The following is a 17,352-nucleotide window of genomic DNA, read 5'->3' on the forward strand; positions in this document are numbered from 1 at the left end:
TATACCCAAATAACTCTCATGTTCAATTAGCACAGTCTAGTTGAGCCTTGCCGGTCAGGTAACCTAAATGCTGAGAATATAGAAACAGAAATCATGTATGTATCCCTGCAAGATGGTTCGATGTACCTGTGGCAATTCTAACTAAATAGCAGGTTGTCTTAATGTTTCTGGAAATGACCTCATTGTGGTGAACCTGTATTATGTATGTATTCCTTGTAACTCCTTGTCCAAGTTTGCTCTTCATCCACCAATATGAGTCCATTTTTTAGCTTACACTGACACACACGTCCAAAGCAGCAGTCCAGTCACATGTCTTCTCTATGTCCCGTCCTCAGCCTGGATGCTGCAAGCATCGGCTTCGTCATCATCATCGACCGGCGGAAGGACAAGTGGAGCTCAGTAAAGGCCTCTCTATCCAGGATCGCTGTAAGTATTCAAATCACATATAAATCCATACCAGTATATACAGACTAAATCTGTATCATTTCAAGTGTAACCAAACAAACCACCAATCAAACCAACACCTCTTCATACCTAAATGATTGCCAATGACTCCCAGAACAACATATATCACTGCTGTAGTGTACAGCTACAGGCCACACCGTCCTCATGTTCACTTTGTTAAACAGTTGCTGTTTGCTGAGGTTGAGGCATCAAAACTACCTGGCAAAAAACTATGTTACATGACTTAAAATTAGTCAGCGTTGACGGTTTCACATAGACACAAACAGCGCTGTGGGTGAGAGTCTGTTTGACTCATGCATCTGCTCCACCTTCCTTCCAACATCCTCTTTTGCTTCTGTCATACTTGTTATGCGTATAACTAACTAAATACAATGATTTTTAAGTGACAGAAAGCATAAAACCTGCAGACACAAAACACTATTATACAACAGTTTTACACTGATCACAAGGGATATTTTGCCTAAATTAAGTTACTTTTGGTTTAGTTTTTTGTTTGCTATTTTTTTCTTTTTTGAGATGAGCTAGTCCTTCTCCTTTCCCCTGGTCTGTGGGGAACACTGTACCAAAGCTCAGTGCTGTAACATGTATTTTTGTCCTCTAGAGGGCAGTCTATGGAAAATTAAACCTATTGTTTACTAACCCTTATGACAAGGCCACGTCCATGACGTGTGACCCCTCATATGAGATTTCATGTGAAATAATGTGAACTTTTAGAGATCTGAGGAGGTGAAAACTATTTCAAAAGTATTAAAGCGAAAGCAGAAAATAAGATAAATAAAAGAAAAACCAGGAAAAAAACACAACCTTGTGTAGCAGATAAGTGCTGACACTTGTCCAAATATTTATAGACAAGATAATGAGCACCAAACTGTGGAGAAGTATTTGTATTTTTTCACGACTGACACTAGTACATGTTCCTTTGGAAATCTGCACCCAGCAGAACACTGAGACCTAAAGTTAGCTCTGGATGTACAGACAGTGGTAGCCAGTAGAAATTACGCCACTATTTGTGCTGCAGTCTGCTGCATTTAACAGGTTTGCTGCATATTTCTGCTGTTTTGTAATGTCTGAGACCAGGTTGCTCTAGTAACAAGCATGCAGTGATCATTAAAAAAACACACTAATATCATCAAGAGGATGTGTGTTTGTACACGTTCTGTACAGAATGAATGCGTGAATGAAATGAGGGCTTAGAGATATATTGTAAATTCACATGATGTTGTGTTATCAAGGGGGCATTTCCAGGAAACCTGCAGCTGGTGTTGGTGCTGAGACCATCCAGGTTCTTCCAGAGAGCTATAGCAGATATCGGGATCAAGCTGCACAAGGATGACTTTAAAATGAAGGTACCGGTAAGCATAATTCAATACCAACCACACAAACTCTATCAGCTGCAATCAAAAAATGGATGGATTTTTTGCTGGAAAAGGCAGTGATTTAGTCTTTTTATCAAGGACAAAATTGGTAACCCTCTCCAGCAAACATTCAGATAAGGATACAGAACCTTTACAATCTTGAAATCTCATGTTAATACAATACAGAAGAGTGGCAAAAAAAACAAAACAAAATGCAGATAATGTTTCTGTAGCTGCTGCCACTTTTTTTCCAGACTTTTTTCACTGTACAGCTACAGTGTTTCCAAAGCTTCCACATTACATCCTCATGCAGTACATTCAGCATGTGGTCGAGGAGGCGCACCTGAATCCATACAGGTGTGAATCCCAGGTTGAGTTACAGCATCTACACAACTCCAAAGTCTCATATATCGGTTCCATATCAATCAATAGGATAAAAACAACGAACCTTGCAATATACAATAGTGTTATAATGAATCCATCTGACTTGAATGCATGATATAACTGTGGTAAATATGTTTACAGACCATTATTAAAAAAACAATGGAATAATAAAGTGTAATAAATGAACAGACAAGAGTAACCCAATGTACTGGCTGATAATCAGTCATCAATGAAATAGCTCAATCAGCAGATCATGAATGAGATTTAGAAAGATGTGTAAAAAGAATCTAAAACCCAATTCCTTGTTCAGCTCTTGAGGAGATCCAGTATTCAGGGCATACATCCAACACATTTGCGTTTGTTTTCACAGCCTCTAGGAGGAGTGGTATCAATGGCTCTGAGTGGATGCTGTGACCTGTTATCAGGTTTTCAACATGCTCTTATCTGATACCAGGTCTGTGTTCACCAGCACAGACACACGCTCATATATGGAGCCTCTTGGTGAAATGCTGAGTATTACCTGACAGAGATGGAAATTCCATAAAAACAAATCTCTTTTGGGAGCATCAGTTTAATGTGCGGGCAATAGTTTGTGACTGTGGAACCTAAAGTATGTTACTCATGTCGAAACAGGAAACAGTTTTTATTGTCACAAAGGGCTCTGTTGCGGTGAAGGAGCATCACATGGAATGCAGTTCTGGAGTGGTGAACTGGCCTTTTCTAAAGAAGCACTGACGTCATTTTCTCGGCTGATTGTGGTATCTTGAATGAGTGTACCTTGCACAGTTTGCCGCCTGCCTGCTCAGCACAGGTCAAAAGCTCAGCTCAGTATGTGAAATATGAAATCACACAAACCCCTTCATTCATGTTTCGTTCATCTTTCACATTCATTTTATGTTCTTCAACCAGATAACACGTGAATACAGTTTTGTTTAAATCATGGCATTTCATTGTGGACTCTCTGAAAACTTGGTATGTCACAATAGAGGATGTGGTTTTGCAAGGATGAAGCAATGCATGCTTCAGGGAGCTCTGTGGCCATCTTAGCCTGAGCTCTGAGTGCACGTCATATCCCTAGACTTTGAATATTTGGTCCCACACCACACCTTCTACATGGAAATTAATTGTCTGCCTTCTAAACCTGCTTTGTTTAGGAGAAGTTTGCCTTCATGGCTTTCTGCCAGAAAGCCTTTATGAAGTCAGGTAACATAGACGGCCTGCAGAGAGGGAAAGGTCCACACTGTGAGCAGACTGTAGTGGATGAATGGATCAAACACAGGACTAACAGCCATAAAACTGCAGTTTAAGTACTGTGTGAAATCAAAAGTAAATATTTGCTTTTTATTTTTAGAGTTTTTATTTTCAGTTTGTAGGTTTAGGACATGGTTTGGGGGACAAGAACAGCAGCTGTCTGTCAGAAAGCCAAGATATGTTCAGACAAGTCCATGCCCTCTGCTAAATAAACGCTAGTCCTCAACCCAGTGTTTCCATCCAAAACACCAGGTAACGGGTGTGCCTCAACTTCTTATCAATGAGTCTCGCCAAAGCAAACTGGGGCTTCACTTATTTGCCTACAGTAAAGGTATACATGTGGCTGTGGTGACCAAAATGATATGATAGAGACTGTCCAGGTTAGATTTTGTAGTACTGCTCCCAGAAACAAAAGATTTATTTGTGGAATATGAATTCCTCAATATGAAGATTAAACAGGCAATTCTTTTGTTCCCAGATTGCCAGCAATTGTTTTTTGCATATAAATTATTCAAATTCAACTCCATAAGAAACAGAAGTAATATAAATAAATAAATACAACATGCAAGAAATTAGACCACATTGATGACTGCAGGATCGTTGACAGATCCAAAGGAGTGACTTCACCTCTTCTCTGGACATCTGAGCTGCTCTATTCATATTTCTAACTGTGACCGTCCCACACAACAACTTTGCTCTGGTAAAATCTCCAGAATCACAAACTGTCAGTCTCTAAGTTTTTAATGTTAGAACTGAAACACCCCCAGGGTTTCTACAACAACCCACAAACTGAAAAAACAGAAGACAAGACCTCAGTTTCCTTAATGGTAACGGTCCTAACACCGCACTCACATCTGCTGCATTTGTTGTTTTTGCACTTCTCTCACATCTTCACACGCCACATCTATTTTGAAAGTAGCAAAAAAGAGGAAGAAAGAGAACTTACACGAAACAATAACCAAGTTTATATAACGCAGTATCCTGTAGCAGCCTCATCCACACGTCCACTTTGAGCCTTTGAGCTGGGTTAAATTGAATTTCAGTTCAACCAATTCAGACTATAGAGCTGACTCAGAGTTGTCTCGATGAAAAGGATAGAAAACTGTGTGTTTGTTGTGCTTTTAGTGTCATTTGAATTTCAGATGCTTGCAGATGATTGCTTCTAAGCAGATTTAAAAAGAATGCTCAAAACTGATGCAGCAGAGGCTGAGATATGCTGACTTTTAGTCCCTCGTATGACATGGACCCGAGAAAAACTGGATCCTACACTTCCACAATGCAACTCATTGTCTTTTGGTAGACCCTCCCTGCCTAACAAACATCTTTCACAGTTGATGCACCCAGTTTATATCTCAAGGTTTCCGTTATAGATTTGTTCCAAGCTGTGATAAGCCTGATGACATCATCAAGGTTATGTTCTCAGACTTTGTAGCTCTCCCTCTCAAGCCACAGAGGACGTTATATAACGGTTTTCACAGACTGCATTGTATTTCCGTGACAATTAACCTGAGCTTGATCTGTAAAATCAGTGAATTTTCTCTTGAAATAGACAGTGATACAACATTTCTCTTAGGGTTAGCTTCCTACTGCATTGGTTAGGGCTACCAACTTGACAGCATGTAGGTCATGATCAAAAATATTTGCAGTGATGCAGTGAATGTGTTTGCAGATTGTGATGCTGAACTCTCTGTCGGACCTGCACGGCTATGTGGATAAAGGCCAGCTGACACGAGAGCTAGGAGGAAGCCTTGAGTACTGTCACAGTCAATGGATACACCACCGAACTGTAAGAAGACATTACTAAGTACTGTATACTTTAACATCAATACTATTGATCCAGCAATTTAAAAAAAGTAACAGTTGCAGAGAAATCACAGCTTTGTGATTTTTCTGAGTCAATTGCATTTTGGGATGCTGAAGAGTCATGTGTGGTTCTTTTTCCTCAGGCCATAGAGAACTTTGCCATGACAGTGAAAACCACAGCCCAGATGTTACAGAAGTTTGGGACAGACCTGGCAGAGACAGAGCTGCCCAATGACGTCCAGTGCACCAAAGACCTGCTCACAGCACACACTGACAAACACGACAACCTCAAGGTGATTTAGTTCATGTGACACACCAGCAGTTACTAACATGAAGTGTGTAAGTGTAGGAAGTGTATTACAGCAAAGATGGGATCAATGGATTAAGTTTATCAAAGCTGAAGCTGGAAAGGCTGGTGTGACCATGCCTCTACCTCAAGAACGTGGACACAAAATGTCTTTCATATGTCCCTCGCTGGTGGGACACAAAATAAAAAGAAAAGAGTTTTTTCATGCTCATCCTTCCTCTGCTAAGAAAAAATAAGAAGGGGCCGTACAGTAGAGCAGCATTGCTTTGGGAGACTCTGTGGGGGCCACCACAACATGCATGACAAGGGTCTGGCGAACAATGGTTGCAGCCAAGCAGGCACCAGTACTAGCAAACATCTCTACTGAGTATGATTACCTTCATAGTCCCTGTTCACACTGACTCAATTTCAGTCTTCATGAGCCTTAAGCTTGTGTTTAAGTGTGTTTAGCTTTAGCATTTAGCGTTATTAATTATTATCATTAAAAACTGACATGCTCATGTCTAAAAGGGCTTGTGCCACCATATTGGCATCATTTTCTTATTCAAGTCCCAATAGCTTGTAAAGTTATATCGTAGACACTTGGAAAGCCTGTGATGTTACAAACAGCATGTTTTCCACTTTGTTTTAAATATGTTTACATAGTTGAATTGGACAAACTGTGTTTACATTTCCCTAGGGAATCAAAATGAGCATATTTGGTGGTCAATTGTTCACTTCACCACTTGCACATTAGAGGACATCTGCCTAAAGCTGAACCTCTCAACCTCCATGGACTTATGAGTCTTGGGCAGAGGTGGGCAGGACCAGCATCCTGTCACGTCTTCAGTGCTTGAAGAGTTTGACACTGTGTGAACTTAACTACTACTTAAAAGAAGCCTATGTATACCTTTGGCAACCACTGTCAGCGTCTCTGTCATGACACCCTTGGCTTGCAAGCTGTGGCAGCCGCTCAACAATGAATCACTTCCCTTCTTTACAATCTGCCAGCTCCACCAAAGCAAACTTGCATACACCAGTAAACGCACATGTACCCTTTACAAGGGGCCAGTGAAAGATGTTATTATCCAGATACGATGCCAGATAAAGATTGCACGTTGCAGTAACAGGTGTAAACAAGACCTTACACTCTCACACTTGGCAGCTGTTTCACAGATGAAATTAATGTTATTCCCGATGCTTCTGTGTCTCTAAACCAGGATGAGCTAAAGCTAGCTTTGAAGCAGGGGACCACCTTGTTAGGTTGTATCAAGGAGCAGGCAGCCAAGTCAGAGAATCACAAACTCAACCCAGACGAGATGGAGAACCAAACCACTGTGGAAAGGTGACAGCTGTCAAAGCTTCTCTTATATATTATCTAATGTATATTATGGCCATACAGTCCTATATTAACTGCCAGGATGTGTGTAATGAATTTCCTGTTGTGTGTTTCAGGCTCCTAGCCCAGCTGGATGAGACAGAGAACGCCTTTGAACAGTTCTGGTGTAAACACCATCTGAAACTGGAGCAGTGCCTGCAGCTACGCCACTTTGAACAGGACTTCAGAGAGGTATATCTGTAGATCTGTCTGTCTCCCAGTCTGCCTGGCTGCCTCTGGCCTGAAACCTTTGGATTCCGCCTGTGTCTGCACTTCATACAGCTTCAAAAGACTTCAGCCATAAAATCACACTTTGAAAAACATATTTAACGAACAGTTTGGAAGTTTGTCAATACAATGGCTGTTTCACGTTCTGCCAGACACATGTTGTAAAAAGTCCGGCATTAGGCGTTTGAATAGCAGAATGTTTCGATCAGTCTGTGTCCTCCACATTTCTAACAATGTGATCATTTTACATTCTAAGGGAACTGAATTTCTAAAGTCTACAAATAGAGTTTCAAAGCAAAACTGCCTTAACATGGCGTCTTGTTTCATTAATATGATATTTGTGGAAAGAAATCACACTGACGCTACAATGACAGACAAAGTTTGTGCAAGTGAGAATTCAACATTGTTGGACTTAAGACTTAAAGTATTCTGAAGAGAAGCTGAGTCTGAATCTGAGAAAAGTTTATTACACTGTGGATGTGAACACTTTCCTCTGCCTTTTCTGTCTCTGTCCCCTGTTTGGTTCTGCAGGTCAAAGTGTCACTAGACAGTTTGATGGACAGTCTAACCAGCCTGTCAGATGTCGGGGATTGTGTGGCCAGAGTTGAACATCTGCTGAAGGAACTGAAAACACTGGAGGAGAAGGCTCAGGTCAGTCAGCACACATGCACCCACAAAAACACACACACGCTGCTACATGGAAATCTAGAAAAGATGTTCAGTGTTCAAGCAATGCTCTATTACATAACCACTCTTTATGACCGCTGCTTTACGTATGTTCTTACCAGCCACCAGAAAGCAATAATCCCAAATGTGTATTTTGTAAAGATTTATGAATAACAGTAAAGTGTCAGCACTGATCAGCATGTATTTATTTCTTTGGAGCTCTGTGCACAACTTTAAATGTCATAATATATTCTGAATTGCTTTTCTTCCAGCCCACAATAGAAAAGGCCCAGCTCCATGCACTGCATGGTGACCAGCTGATCCAGAGCAACCACTATGCTGTGGACTCTATTCGACCCAAATGCGTGGAGCTCCGTCGGGTCTGCGACGACTTCAGCAACGAAGCCAAGAAAAAAACGGATATCTTGTCCAAATCCCTGCAGATACATGTGGGCATTGATAAGGTGAGGAAATGATACATGTCAACCTTTCCAGTATTTGTTGATATAAATCAGTCTGGAAAATGTTAGACTGGCCAACTGGCTGGACATTGCAGTTGCGAGAGTCACCACCATGGCTAAACCCAGGAACATTTCTGTTGAACACTTGTTTAAATGGGTATTGTTTGATGTCTTCAGCAACTCTGGGCCACGACATTTTAACATCTTACAATGTTCTTGTGCCTAACAGTTGCCTCTTTATACATCTAGCAGAGACAGCACAATATGCATTCATTTAGTCAGCATTCACTCTCCTTTTAGCTCTGTTTTGGCCTCCAGCTCCTGAGAACACTATGTGGTTCTTTAGCTGCTGAGTTCTTCATTATGTTCACCTGCTAGTCTCTAACCTTGTCTGTCTGCAGTTTAGTGCTGAGCAGGTATAGTGCATTATCAGTTCAGCTGTTTTTTGCTGAAAATAGCTGCAACATTGTCTGGACTTTGTTCTCTGTTGTTGGCTGATGTTTGTTTTTTACAGCTTTCACACTTTTTTCTAAAGATTATCTAGTATACAAGAGCTTTCTGCTCCCTCTTCATCTTAACTGCCGCTGGTTTTCATTTCACTCATTATGCATTCAGTGGCTGTCATATAGTGACATCCACAGATACTGCAAACACATGAGCCTTCCTGAACTCCATATAGAAATATCAAACTCTGACACAAATGTCTGTGATAAAAAAGGAAATTCTGGTTTCACAGAACTCAGGTCTCATTTCCTGTTCTGTTATATTCACCATTTTAGTATGTGGAATCAGGGAACATGGCGACATCACTGAAAAGAACTCAGACAGGGTGAGAAACACAAGCGATCAGACCGGTCAGACTGGTTGTAAACAAAGCTAGTGGTTAGCTGAACATGCATGAGAGACGAAGCAAATTACAAACATAGGAAAACAGAGCAGGTGGTTCCACATGCAGGAGACAACAAGCAGACAGCATCAAAAGCTGAGACTAAAATACAAGCTAAACTGAAACAGGGATGGCTGATGGGTGGAGAAGCTCTGGTGAGGGGAATGAGGTGGTGAAACAGGAGAGCATCAAAGGAGCTGATTGTCTGAGGAAAACACCAGGGCAGGGGGGTATTCCAGAAAGAGGGTTGTGTGAAAACTCTGAGTAAGTTAACCCTGAGATGAGGGAAACTCTGAGTTATCTGTTCCAGAAAGAGAGGTAACTGAAACTCTGAGTCTGTCACCATGGTAACAGACTCTGTGAACATAATGCACACATACTGCATGCTGGCAGGTTTACTGTAAGAAACCCTGAGTTTCCACCTGTCCCCTCCCACATGAAGAAAGCTGTTAGACATGGATTGCCCATTCACTCCCAATCAGATTGATATCGAAGCCCAACTGATTCAAAATGCTTTACGTCACGAGGGACTCTTCCGACCCAGATTAGATTTCCTGTCATTTCCAGAGGAGCATCTGTTCAAACGCAACCACTTTTCATCAAATGGTATAATTTATTAGGATTATTAGGATTAGTTAGGATTTGTAATATAGTTCCAACCATTAACATATTTCACCCTAACCATATTTTTATATAGTTTTATATATAAGAAGTTTTATATATAAATTTTACTTAAAAAGTGTATACTTGCATCTGATGTAGGCACTTGTGTCCTGGGGGGTGACAGGCTCAGATGAGCTTCCCCTGGGGATGCCTTCAGCCACTGTCGGTCACAGTTTTGGCTGAGGGCCCGCTCCTCCGCCTCTGTCAGAGGTGGTGGAGGTGGCCCTCCATCCGTTTTCTGTTGGCTGAGCAGAACTCAAGTGTTAATCTCTTTTTAAGTTAGTATTTTATTGAGTGTTCGTGTACACACCGTCACATTTTAAATGACTTCAATATGTATAAAATGAAAACGTGTAAACATTGTATTAATCTACTCAGTGGGGTATTAGGTGAGACGTGTTAAAACAACATGTTGTTAGGGCTTTAAATTACTACTTGAAGTAGCCACTGCATTAATATTTACTTTGTTTAATAGCCTAAGTCAATCAAAAAAAAAAAAAAAAAATTAAAATCAGAGTGAGATACAATCATAGCCCAGCAAAATATGTCTTACCTTTTTGAATGATGTTTTTAAATTTCATTTTTAGCTGCTTCCAAGTTCGTTTCTCCCCTGTTGGATTGCACCTAAATGAAATCAGATTTTATTCCTATTTCTATTCATAACTGTATGCTACGATCTTAAGTACGGTTAAATGTGAAGTCAATAGAATAGTACATTAAAACTTACGCGTTGACTCGGGTAGCAATTTTCTCCCATGCCGTTTCTCTCTCCTTTGCAGCTGCAGGGGTGATACATTTACGCTCAAATATGTGCTCATACTCCCCATAGGCCTGCAATAAGACCTCCAACTCCATCGGGGGTAAAATAACTTAATAACTTGATCTTTTTTTTTAGCTATTTTTCAAAACATAGCTTTTTCTGTGCATTTTGGCCTTTTGTCCACATACAAGACAGAGTGTTTGGAAAACTCCTTCCAAGGTGAAGATACTTAGAAACTAAGGACTGATGTGCACACAGAGAAAACAGAGTTTGTCTATATGAGCTGATTTTGTGCAATGGCCAAAGATAGTGCTATGTAAACCTTGCCGACAGGACTTTTTACATGTTCACACGTTAATGCACAGTTACTCTTCCACTTTTATTGAGGAACCGAAGCATCAGAATGTGTTACAGAGGTCACTCCTGTATACACTCCCACAAGTAACAACAGACCCGCCTACAACCTGGTCATGAATTTAACAATCCAGGTTCATAGTTTAGTGGTCGGGTCTCAGGTTGCAAGTAGTCTAGTCATGCTTCTGATTGGCCAACATGGCTTTAGGTTAAGTGGTACATCACCACCTGTTGGTATGCTCTTCACAGCACTTCAATTGTGTTCTAGCATTTTTGTATGGACGGAGATTTTTTAGAAAACAGTGCTTGTGTGGACATGGTTTTCTGGGGTGAATGGAGGAAAAACCAAAAATATCCATGTGCTTGTGGACAAAGCAACAGTTCAAACAGACAACCAAAACCCAGAAAACAATAAAACCAGACAGGACAACAACACTCACTACTGCAATTGCTTGTTGAAACCTTGCAGTAAACATCCACAGTTTAGACACTTTGGCTCCAGTCACTTTAAGTATGACCCCCTAATAAAGTGGTTTAGATCATCTGTTAGCTTGGTTATAACATGTCTGACTTTGCTGCCCCAATTTGTTACCAATCTCAGAAGCTTAGTGTCATCATAACTGACAGAAATGATGGCTGAAACCACAAAAACAAGACCCAAGTTGGAATGGGACAGAATCTTCTGTTAAATATGTAGCCCCAATAAAACAACACCATAAGAGTTACAATGGGTACATTTTTACATTGGTAAACCATACGGCAGTGAGATATAATTGAATGAGGACTTAATTATCCAGAGAGTAACGTCCATAAACTGAATGTCTTTTCCTATTCAGAATGGGATGATTTGATGAAGGTGAAGACGTTCAGTGCAGACTTATCAGTGTGTAACCTGTTTGGGTTTTTGCTGTGTACAGGTGAACCAGTGGTGTGAGTCTGGCATCTACCTGTTGGCCTCCCAGGCTGTGGATAAGTGTCAGTCACAGGAGGGGGCAGAGTCAGCACTAACCGACATCGAAAACTTTCGGGAGTCAGCAGAAAAGAACCAGCTGACTGAACTGAGGAACCTCCACAACCAGTATGAGGTTGTCCTGTCCGAGGATATCAAGGTATGCTGCACAAAAGCATTCGTTTTCATGCTGACTGGATAATCTGTTGCGGCGATGAGAACGAGGATTGATAGTGAGCTCTGTGCCTGCAGGCCAGTGTTCTGAAGGCACTGAAGCGCCTGGAGGACGTCCAGGAGATGTTTGAGAAGCGGCACGTCAGTCTGAAGAGACTGTCAGCTAAACAGACGAGGCCCGTCCAGCCTGTTGCTCCGCGGCCTGAATCCTCTCCCAAACGGCCGTCACTGAAGAACCCCCCCAGGAATACGGGCAGCCAGCAGCGTGAGTTGGATTCTGTTCTGACTCATTTATGCAGCAGTTGATGAACCTGGTGTAACACGTTCAAACTGTTACTGCCTTTGACATGACTGATACCCTGAGCTGCACACTTGTACACTCTTATACACACTTTTTTTTGGGGGGGGGGGGGTTAGCCATAAACTGAATGCATCTTAAGACTGCATGGATGTAATGTAACACAAGTTCCAAAGAAATAAATGGTTAAAGTCACTTATGCTGTTTGTCATTTTATTTCAGCACTGGCTCGCAGAGCTTCTGATAACTCTAACAGTGGCAAGCAGCCAGCAGAAGCTGATCCCAACAAGAAGAGGAACATACGCAAGGCCAAAGGAGGCATCAAGGTACCCTCCCCTGATCCCAATTTGAAATCTCACTGCAACATAAAGCCCTGTTAACAAGTAACTTCAATGATTTCTAAAGTTCTCTTCATCTCAAAATAAGAGCAGCTGGCTTTTAAGACATGGTATCAACCCATAAGTGTTGAAAGAGCCAATCCTGGTACTTGATTTCAGTACTGGTTCCTAACACTCACTTGTAGTCTTTGGACATGTATCCTTAGAAATGTTCTGACACTACTCTTATCATAACTGCTTATCATCTCCTTTTCCAAGAAAAAATAAGAAAATATGAACAGAATAACCATAAATGTGAGGGAATACACTGCATGGCATGTTTCATGGCAGAGGGAGGAGTTTGTTTCAGCCTGACAGTGTACAATAACCTGCCCATCTTTAATAAGTGTGGCTAATTAAGGTGAACAGTGCCACTGATATCGACTGGAATCATAAAGGTAAAGCAAATAATATCCTGTATGACTAAAGATCATTGTCCAGCTTCACTAAATTCACTAAATTAGCTTGTTCTCAGATTAAAAGTCACCCCCCAGCACTGACATGATTTTCTTTTGTGACACCAGCCCCCTTGCAACCTCCAAGAGGCCTGATAAACCAACAGGTGGCTGCTGTAAGGGAGGGGAGCTGTAATACCACAAGGAAAACAGAGACATATCTTGAAAAAGCAAAGTCCGCCAGAATCAGTGCAATGAATACCAATGATCCTGTTTCACACTGGGCAGTCACTCGTCTGTGGATAGTGGATACTGAGATATGGCCAGAGGGTTTAAGGCAACAGAAGCAACTATACATAAAGCTTCAGGGCTGTGTAGTAAGTTACCTGGAAACTGCTCCCAGCCTGGAAATAGTCTGGCACATAACACCCATACAATAACACATCATTCTTACTCTTTGGTTTGTTTACAGATGAAACAAACAAGATAGAATTGTTTCATTTAATTGGTGGGAGCATTTAGATACTTTTGCACAGTTGGAAGCTGTCTCTTCCTCTTTCCTGTCTTTATGCTAAGTTAAACGACTGCTGGCTCCAATTCCATATTTACTGTAAAGATGTGAGAGTGGTGTCATCCACAAATTGAAGTAATTTGATTAGACTGATGAATCCTGCTTTAACGTAGGGCCTGGTCTCCATTTTCACAGAGCGAGCTGTTAAAACACTTCAGGCTTGCTAAGTGTGTAGAGTTACATATTTGTGAAGAAACCATGTTTCCATGACTTACTGTTGAGTCCATTGTACAGATTATCGTCAGTTCAGATTTTCCATTTCAGCACATTTCTCTATGTTCCTCCCAGTATCACAGGTTACTCGATGCATAACAGCTACACTGACTTTGTGTTGCCATTCATTGGTTTGGTGGTTATAACGCATGGAGATGTGACCTAAATGCATGTCCCGGAAAGAGTGAAGAGCAGCATCCTGCAGGTCTCCCCACTGCACAGACTGGACTGCTAAATACATCAGCCCTCGTGTTATTTTAGTATCTGCTGATAAATATCATGGATCACAGATCACACATCAGCCAGACAGGTGAACTTGAATGTGCACTTGCAGAATTTGATGATGCTCCTTTTAGACCCTTTGGGGAGTCCCTCATTCCAAACTGCATTTTTCAAGTCTACACAAATTTTATTCAGATTTCTAATCAATCCCCAGTGTTTTTGAATATGCCATCTGTGTCACATTGAATTTATTATGTTTTAAGAAATGTATGGAAGCCTGACAGTTTACTGGCAATATGCCTGTAAAATCAGCAAATAGTCAGTTTCAACCAAAGCACCATCAATGAAAAGTGTCTTAAGCGAAAGCAGCAGAACCTTAAAAAGCATCAGTATGAGTGCAAATGCTCCAAACTTCAGTCCCATTATTGATTTGACTAAACACAAGCAAAAAGATCCATCCAGTTATTGCAAGTTTAAACACTCTGAACAGCATGTTTGCACTGTTTATGTTTAACACTCTAAACAGACTCACTCACACACACACACACACACACACACACACACACACACACACACACACACACACACAGAGAGAGCAGGAGAGCAGGAGGTACCCACTCTGTGAGGGACAGAAATGTGCTTCTGGTGACTGTCGGAGCAGCACTGTCAGTGGCTGCTGATGGCCACTGAGCTCTGCCTGGCAGCTCTGCAGGCATGCATGTTGCTATACATATTTACACTGAGCTGTTACCCCACACACCCCACATAGGCACAAATGCCTCACACAGATGTATGTATTGCTCGTCTGTTACATTTCTTAAATACCTTGGAAGGGATGGGTCCAGCTGAATTTGGCTTTGTACAGCATCTTAAATACCAGGCTCCTTCCTCGCCTCGACAGACACTGCAGCGTCTAAGTTACTACAGACACTGCAACGATGTCACATTCAGTCTCATGCTCCATCGTACCTTTACTTTCAAAAACTGACTTCATCATACATCCGCCTCCATCAGAAGCACACATCTCTCCTCACACCGCCACCTCTCCTGCAGAAGGTCAGAGGTCACCTCCAGAACAGCAGCCCTGAGGCTGGTGGGGATTCAGTGTTTTGTCAGGCGGGACGATTGTGGTTTAAACAAAGTTACTCTAACACAAGGGTCTCACTAATCAGTATGCCACCCTGCTGCTGTTTGCTGCCATGCTACGATTTTGCTCTGATCTCATTAATTGGTTTATAGTGTGCATAATTTGGATGCACGCCCCGAGGTTATTTTGTACTGCTGACAAACACGATCTGTCTGTGTAGTGATAGTGTTGGTGTGTTAGACCATAAACCCTCCTCCATAATTGATGAGGACAGAGCTGTGTGAAGTCAGTGCCAAAATCAAGAGGATACCAAGCAGTTTCCTTCTTGTCGTTGGTTGTATTGGACTCTGTTAACATGCTTAAAGAGACCTGTGCTGAATTCTAAGTGTTTAAGTAGGCAGTTTTTTCAACTAGTGAAACTGCAGTTGTTTTTTTTTCCCTGCTGTTTCCCTCAATGACAGCTGTTGACATGCCATGAAAGGCAGTGAGGTTCTTATGTTTCTGTTGGAATACTGTACATGTACAATAATCAGGTAGTCAGTCATGCACTTGTAAATACAGGTCAGGAACATTAACTGAGTACAGTTAAAGCTGGAATTGGATTTTATTTGGATAAAAACATGTTAATGCTTAGCGACTTTATGCATCTTGGGCAGATTGCATAGCTATCTGATATCAGAAAAGTATAGCTGCAACCAAGAAACATCAGCGACGAGCTGAAATCTTTTTTGCTCAACCTGGTGGTTTTACATTCCAGCCAGATGTTGAAACTCGTAAATGCACCCCATATATTCCTGCTAAATACATGTATGCCAGTAAGCAGTATGTGAAAGTGCTATACAGTGTTGCACTGTCATAATGATACTGAAATTAGCCATCTTTCTCTCAGTTCTTCCAGAGTGGTAGGAACAGAGCAACTTCTCTAATCCATCTCTTATCTCTTGCGATCAGATTACACAATATCAACAATGTAATACCACTTAACAGATGTGGGGTGGTGGCAACATGAACAAGAGTCAAGCAAGACAAGTGCACATTTCACCTAGTGTAGAGTGTCATAGTGGAAAACAACTAATGCAGCACGCTGCATGCCAGTGTCTGTGACATGATCTGTGACACTGACCAATAAGAGCACAGTGAGTTTTTAGTAAGAATGGCAAACCAAAAGAGGAATGAGGATTGTTTTTGCTGTCAGGCTCTGGGATCTGGTTCTAACATGCCGTTGGCCATGTCTCTTGGATGAGTCACAGTGAGAAGTAATAACTATGAACTCTTTATGTCTAACACAGTGACTATCTTGAAAGGGAAACATATTGCATAGTCTGATCCCTCTCCTGACCGTTAATGCAGACCTGCTCTTTGTAGATTTGCATCTAACAAGCCAGATGTAATCACATGTGTGGTCCAGCAAATGGAGACACATGTATGTGCCTAAGTGTAAACAAAAGTGTATTAAATCCTATTTAGATTTTTTGTGAATATGAGACACTTGAAATGAAAAGTGCACCTTATAACAAATTCCAGTAATTATTGTTTTGGTGTTGGTATGGTCACCTGCAGGTATTATTCCCATTTGCATTTTCGGCATAATATACAAAGCCCCTACCCTTATAATTAAGCCTAAATGTGTATTTTTGTGTCATAGATTGAGGTGATGCATGAGGAAAGCCAAGGAGGCTCCACCCATGTTGTTGTGACCAATGAGACAGAGGAGAGTCTGTCCAACAGACGCAGGTAAGGACAGAACACACCGCTTAGGTCATAGTTGAGTGTTCACATGCCGTTTTTTTTTCCTGACTATGTCATTCTCTAGGTTGGAAAACAAGACGTGAGTTCAAACTGCACAGCAGTGTTAAATTCACCTATTCCAGAAAACAAAAACACAACTGGTGCAGTATTATAGTGCTGTAGTGTGGTGATTCATAGCACTTACCACGTGCACTGTGTCTGCGAGGAGCACATTTCAGACACAGGTGGTGGAACAGTTAACATCCAGGTGACAGTGAAAGCGGTGATGCAGGACTACAGTGTGGAATTTATCCCTGTTTAATTCAACCCTGCTCTGCATGGAAGCCATCAGATCAGAGCAACTTTACCATTAGAACATTTCACCATACAGGTACTTC

The 17,352-nt window shown here is 41.4% G+C and overlaps 1 protein-coding gene across 8 annotated transcripts in view; it reads left to right on the plus strand.

The window, feature by feature from the left end:
- Nucleotides 1-17,352, plus strand: part of mcf2l2 (MCF.2 cell line derived transforming sequence-like 2) — a 140,681-nt gene that overhangs the window by 45,654 nt on the left and 77,675 nt on the right. For 5 of the 8 annotated variants that reach the window (XM_076723033.1, XM_076723009.1, XM_076723002.1 and 2 more), the window contains exons 4-15: nt 336-426; nt 1,698-1,817; nt 5,125-5,241; nt 5,402-5,551; nt 6,765-6,889; nt 7,000-7,114; nt 7,682-7,801; nt 8,089-8,280; nt 11,858-12,049; nt 12,142-12,328; nt 12,584-12,687; nt 16,872-16,960. In XM_076723033.1, coding sequence (XP_076579148.1) covers nt 336-426; nt 1,698-1,817; nt 5,125-5,241; nt 5,402-5,551; nt 6,765-6,889; nt 7,000-7,114; nt 7,682-7,801; nt 8,089-8,280; nt 11,858-12,049; nt 12,142-12,328; nt 12,584-12,687; nt 16,872-16,960 — 1,602 coding nt within the window. The remainder of the gene's footprint in view (nt 1-335; nt 427-1,697; nt 1,818-5,124; nt 5,242-5,401; nt 5,552-6,764; nt 6,890-6,999; nt 7,115-7,681; nt 7,802-8,088; nt 8,281-11,857; nt 12,050-12,141; nt 12,329-12,583; nt 12,688-16,871; nt 16,961-17,352) is intronic. The other 3 variants (XM_076722987.1, XM_076723016.1, XM_076723024.1) reach the window with 1 other exon arrangement.

Source organism: Chaetodon auriga, chromosome 3, assembly GCF_051107435.1.
Source record: "Chaetodon auriga isolate fChaAug3 chromosome 3, fChaAug3.hap1, whole genome shotgun sequence".
Taxonomy (NCBI): domain Eukaryota; kingdom Metazoa; phylum Chordata; class Actinopteri; order Chaetodontiformes; family Chaetodontidae; genus Chaetodon; species Chaetodon auriga.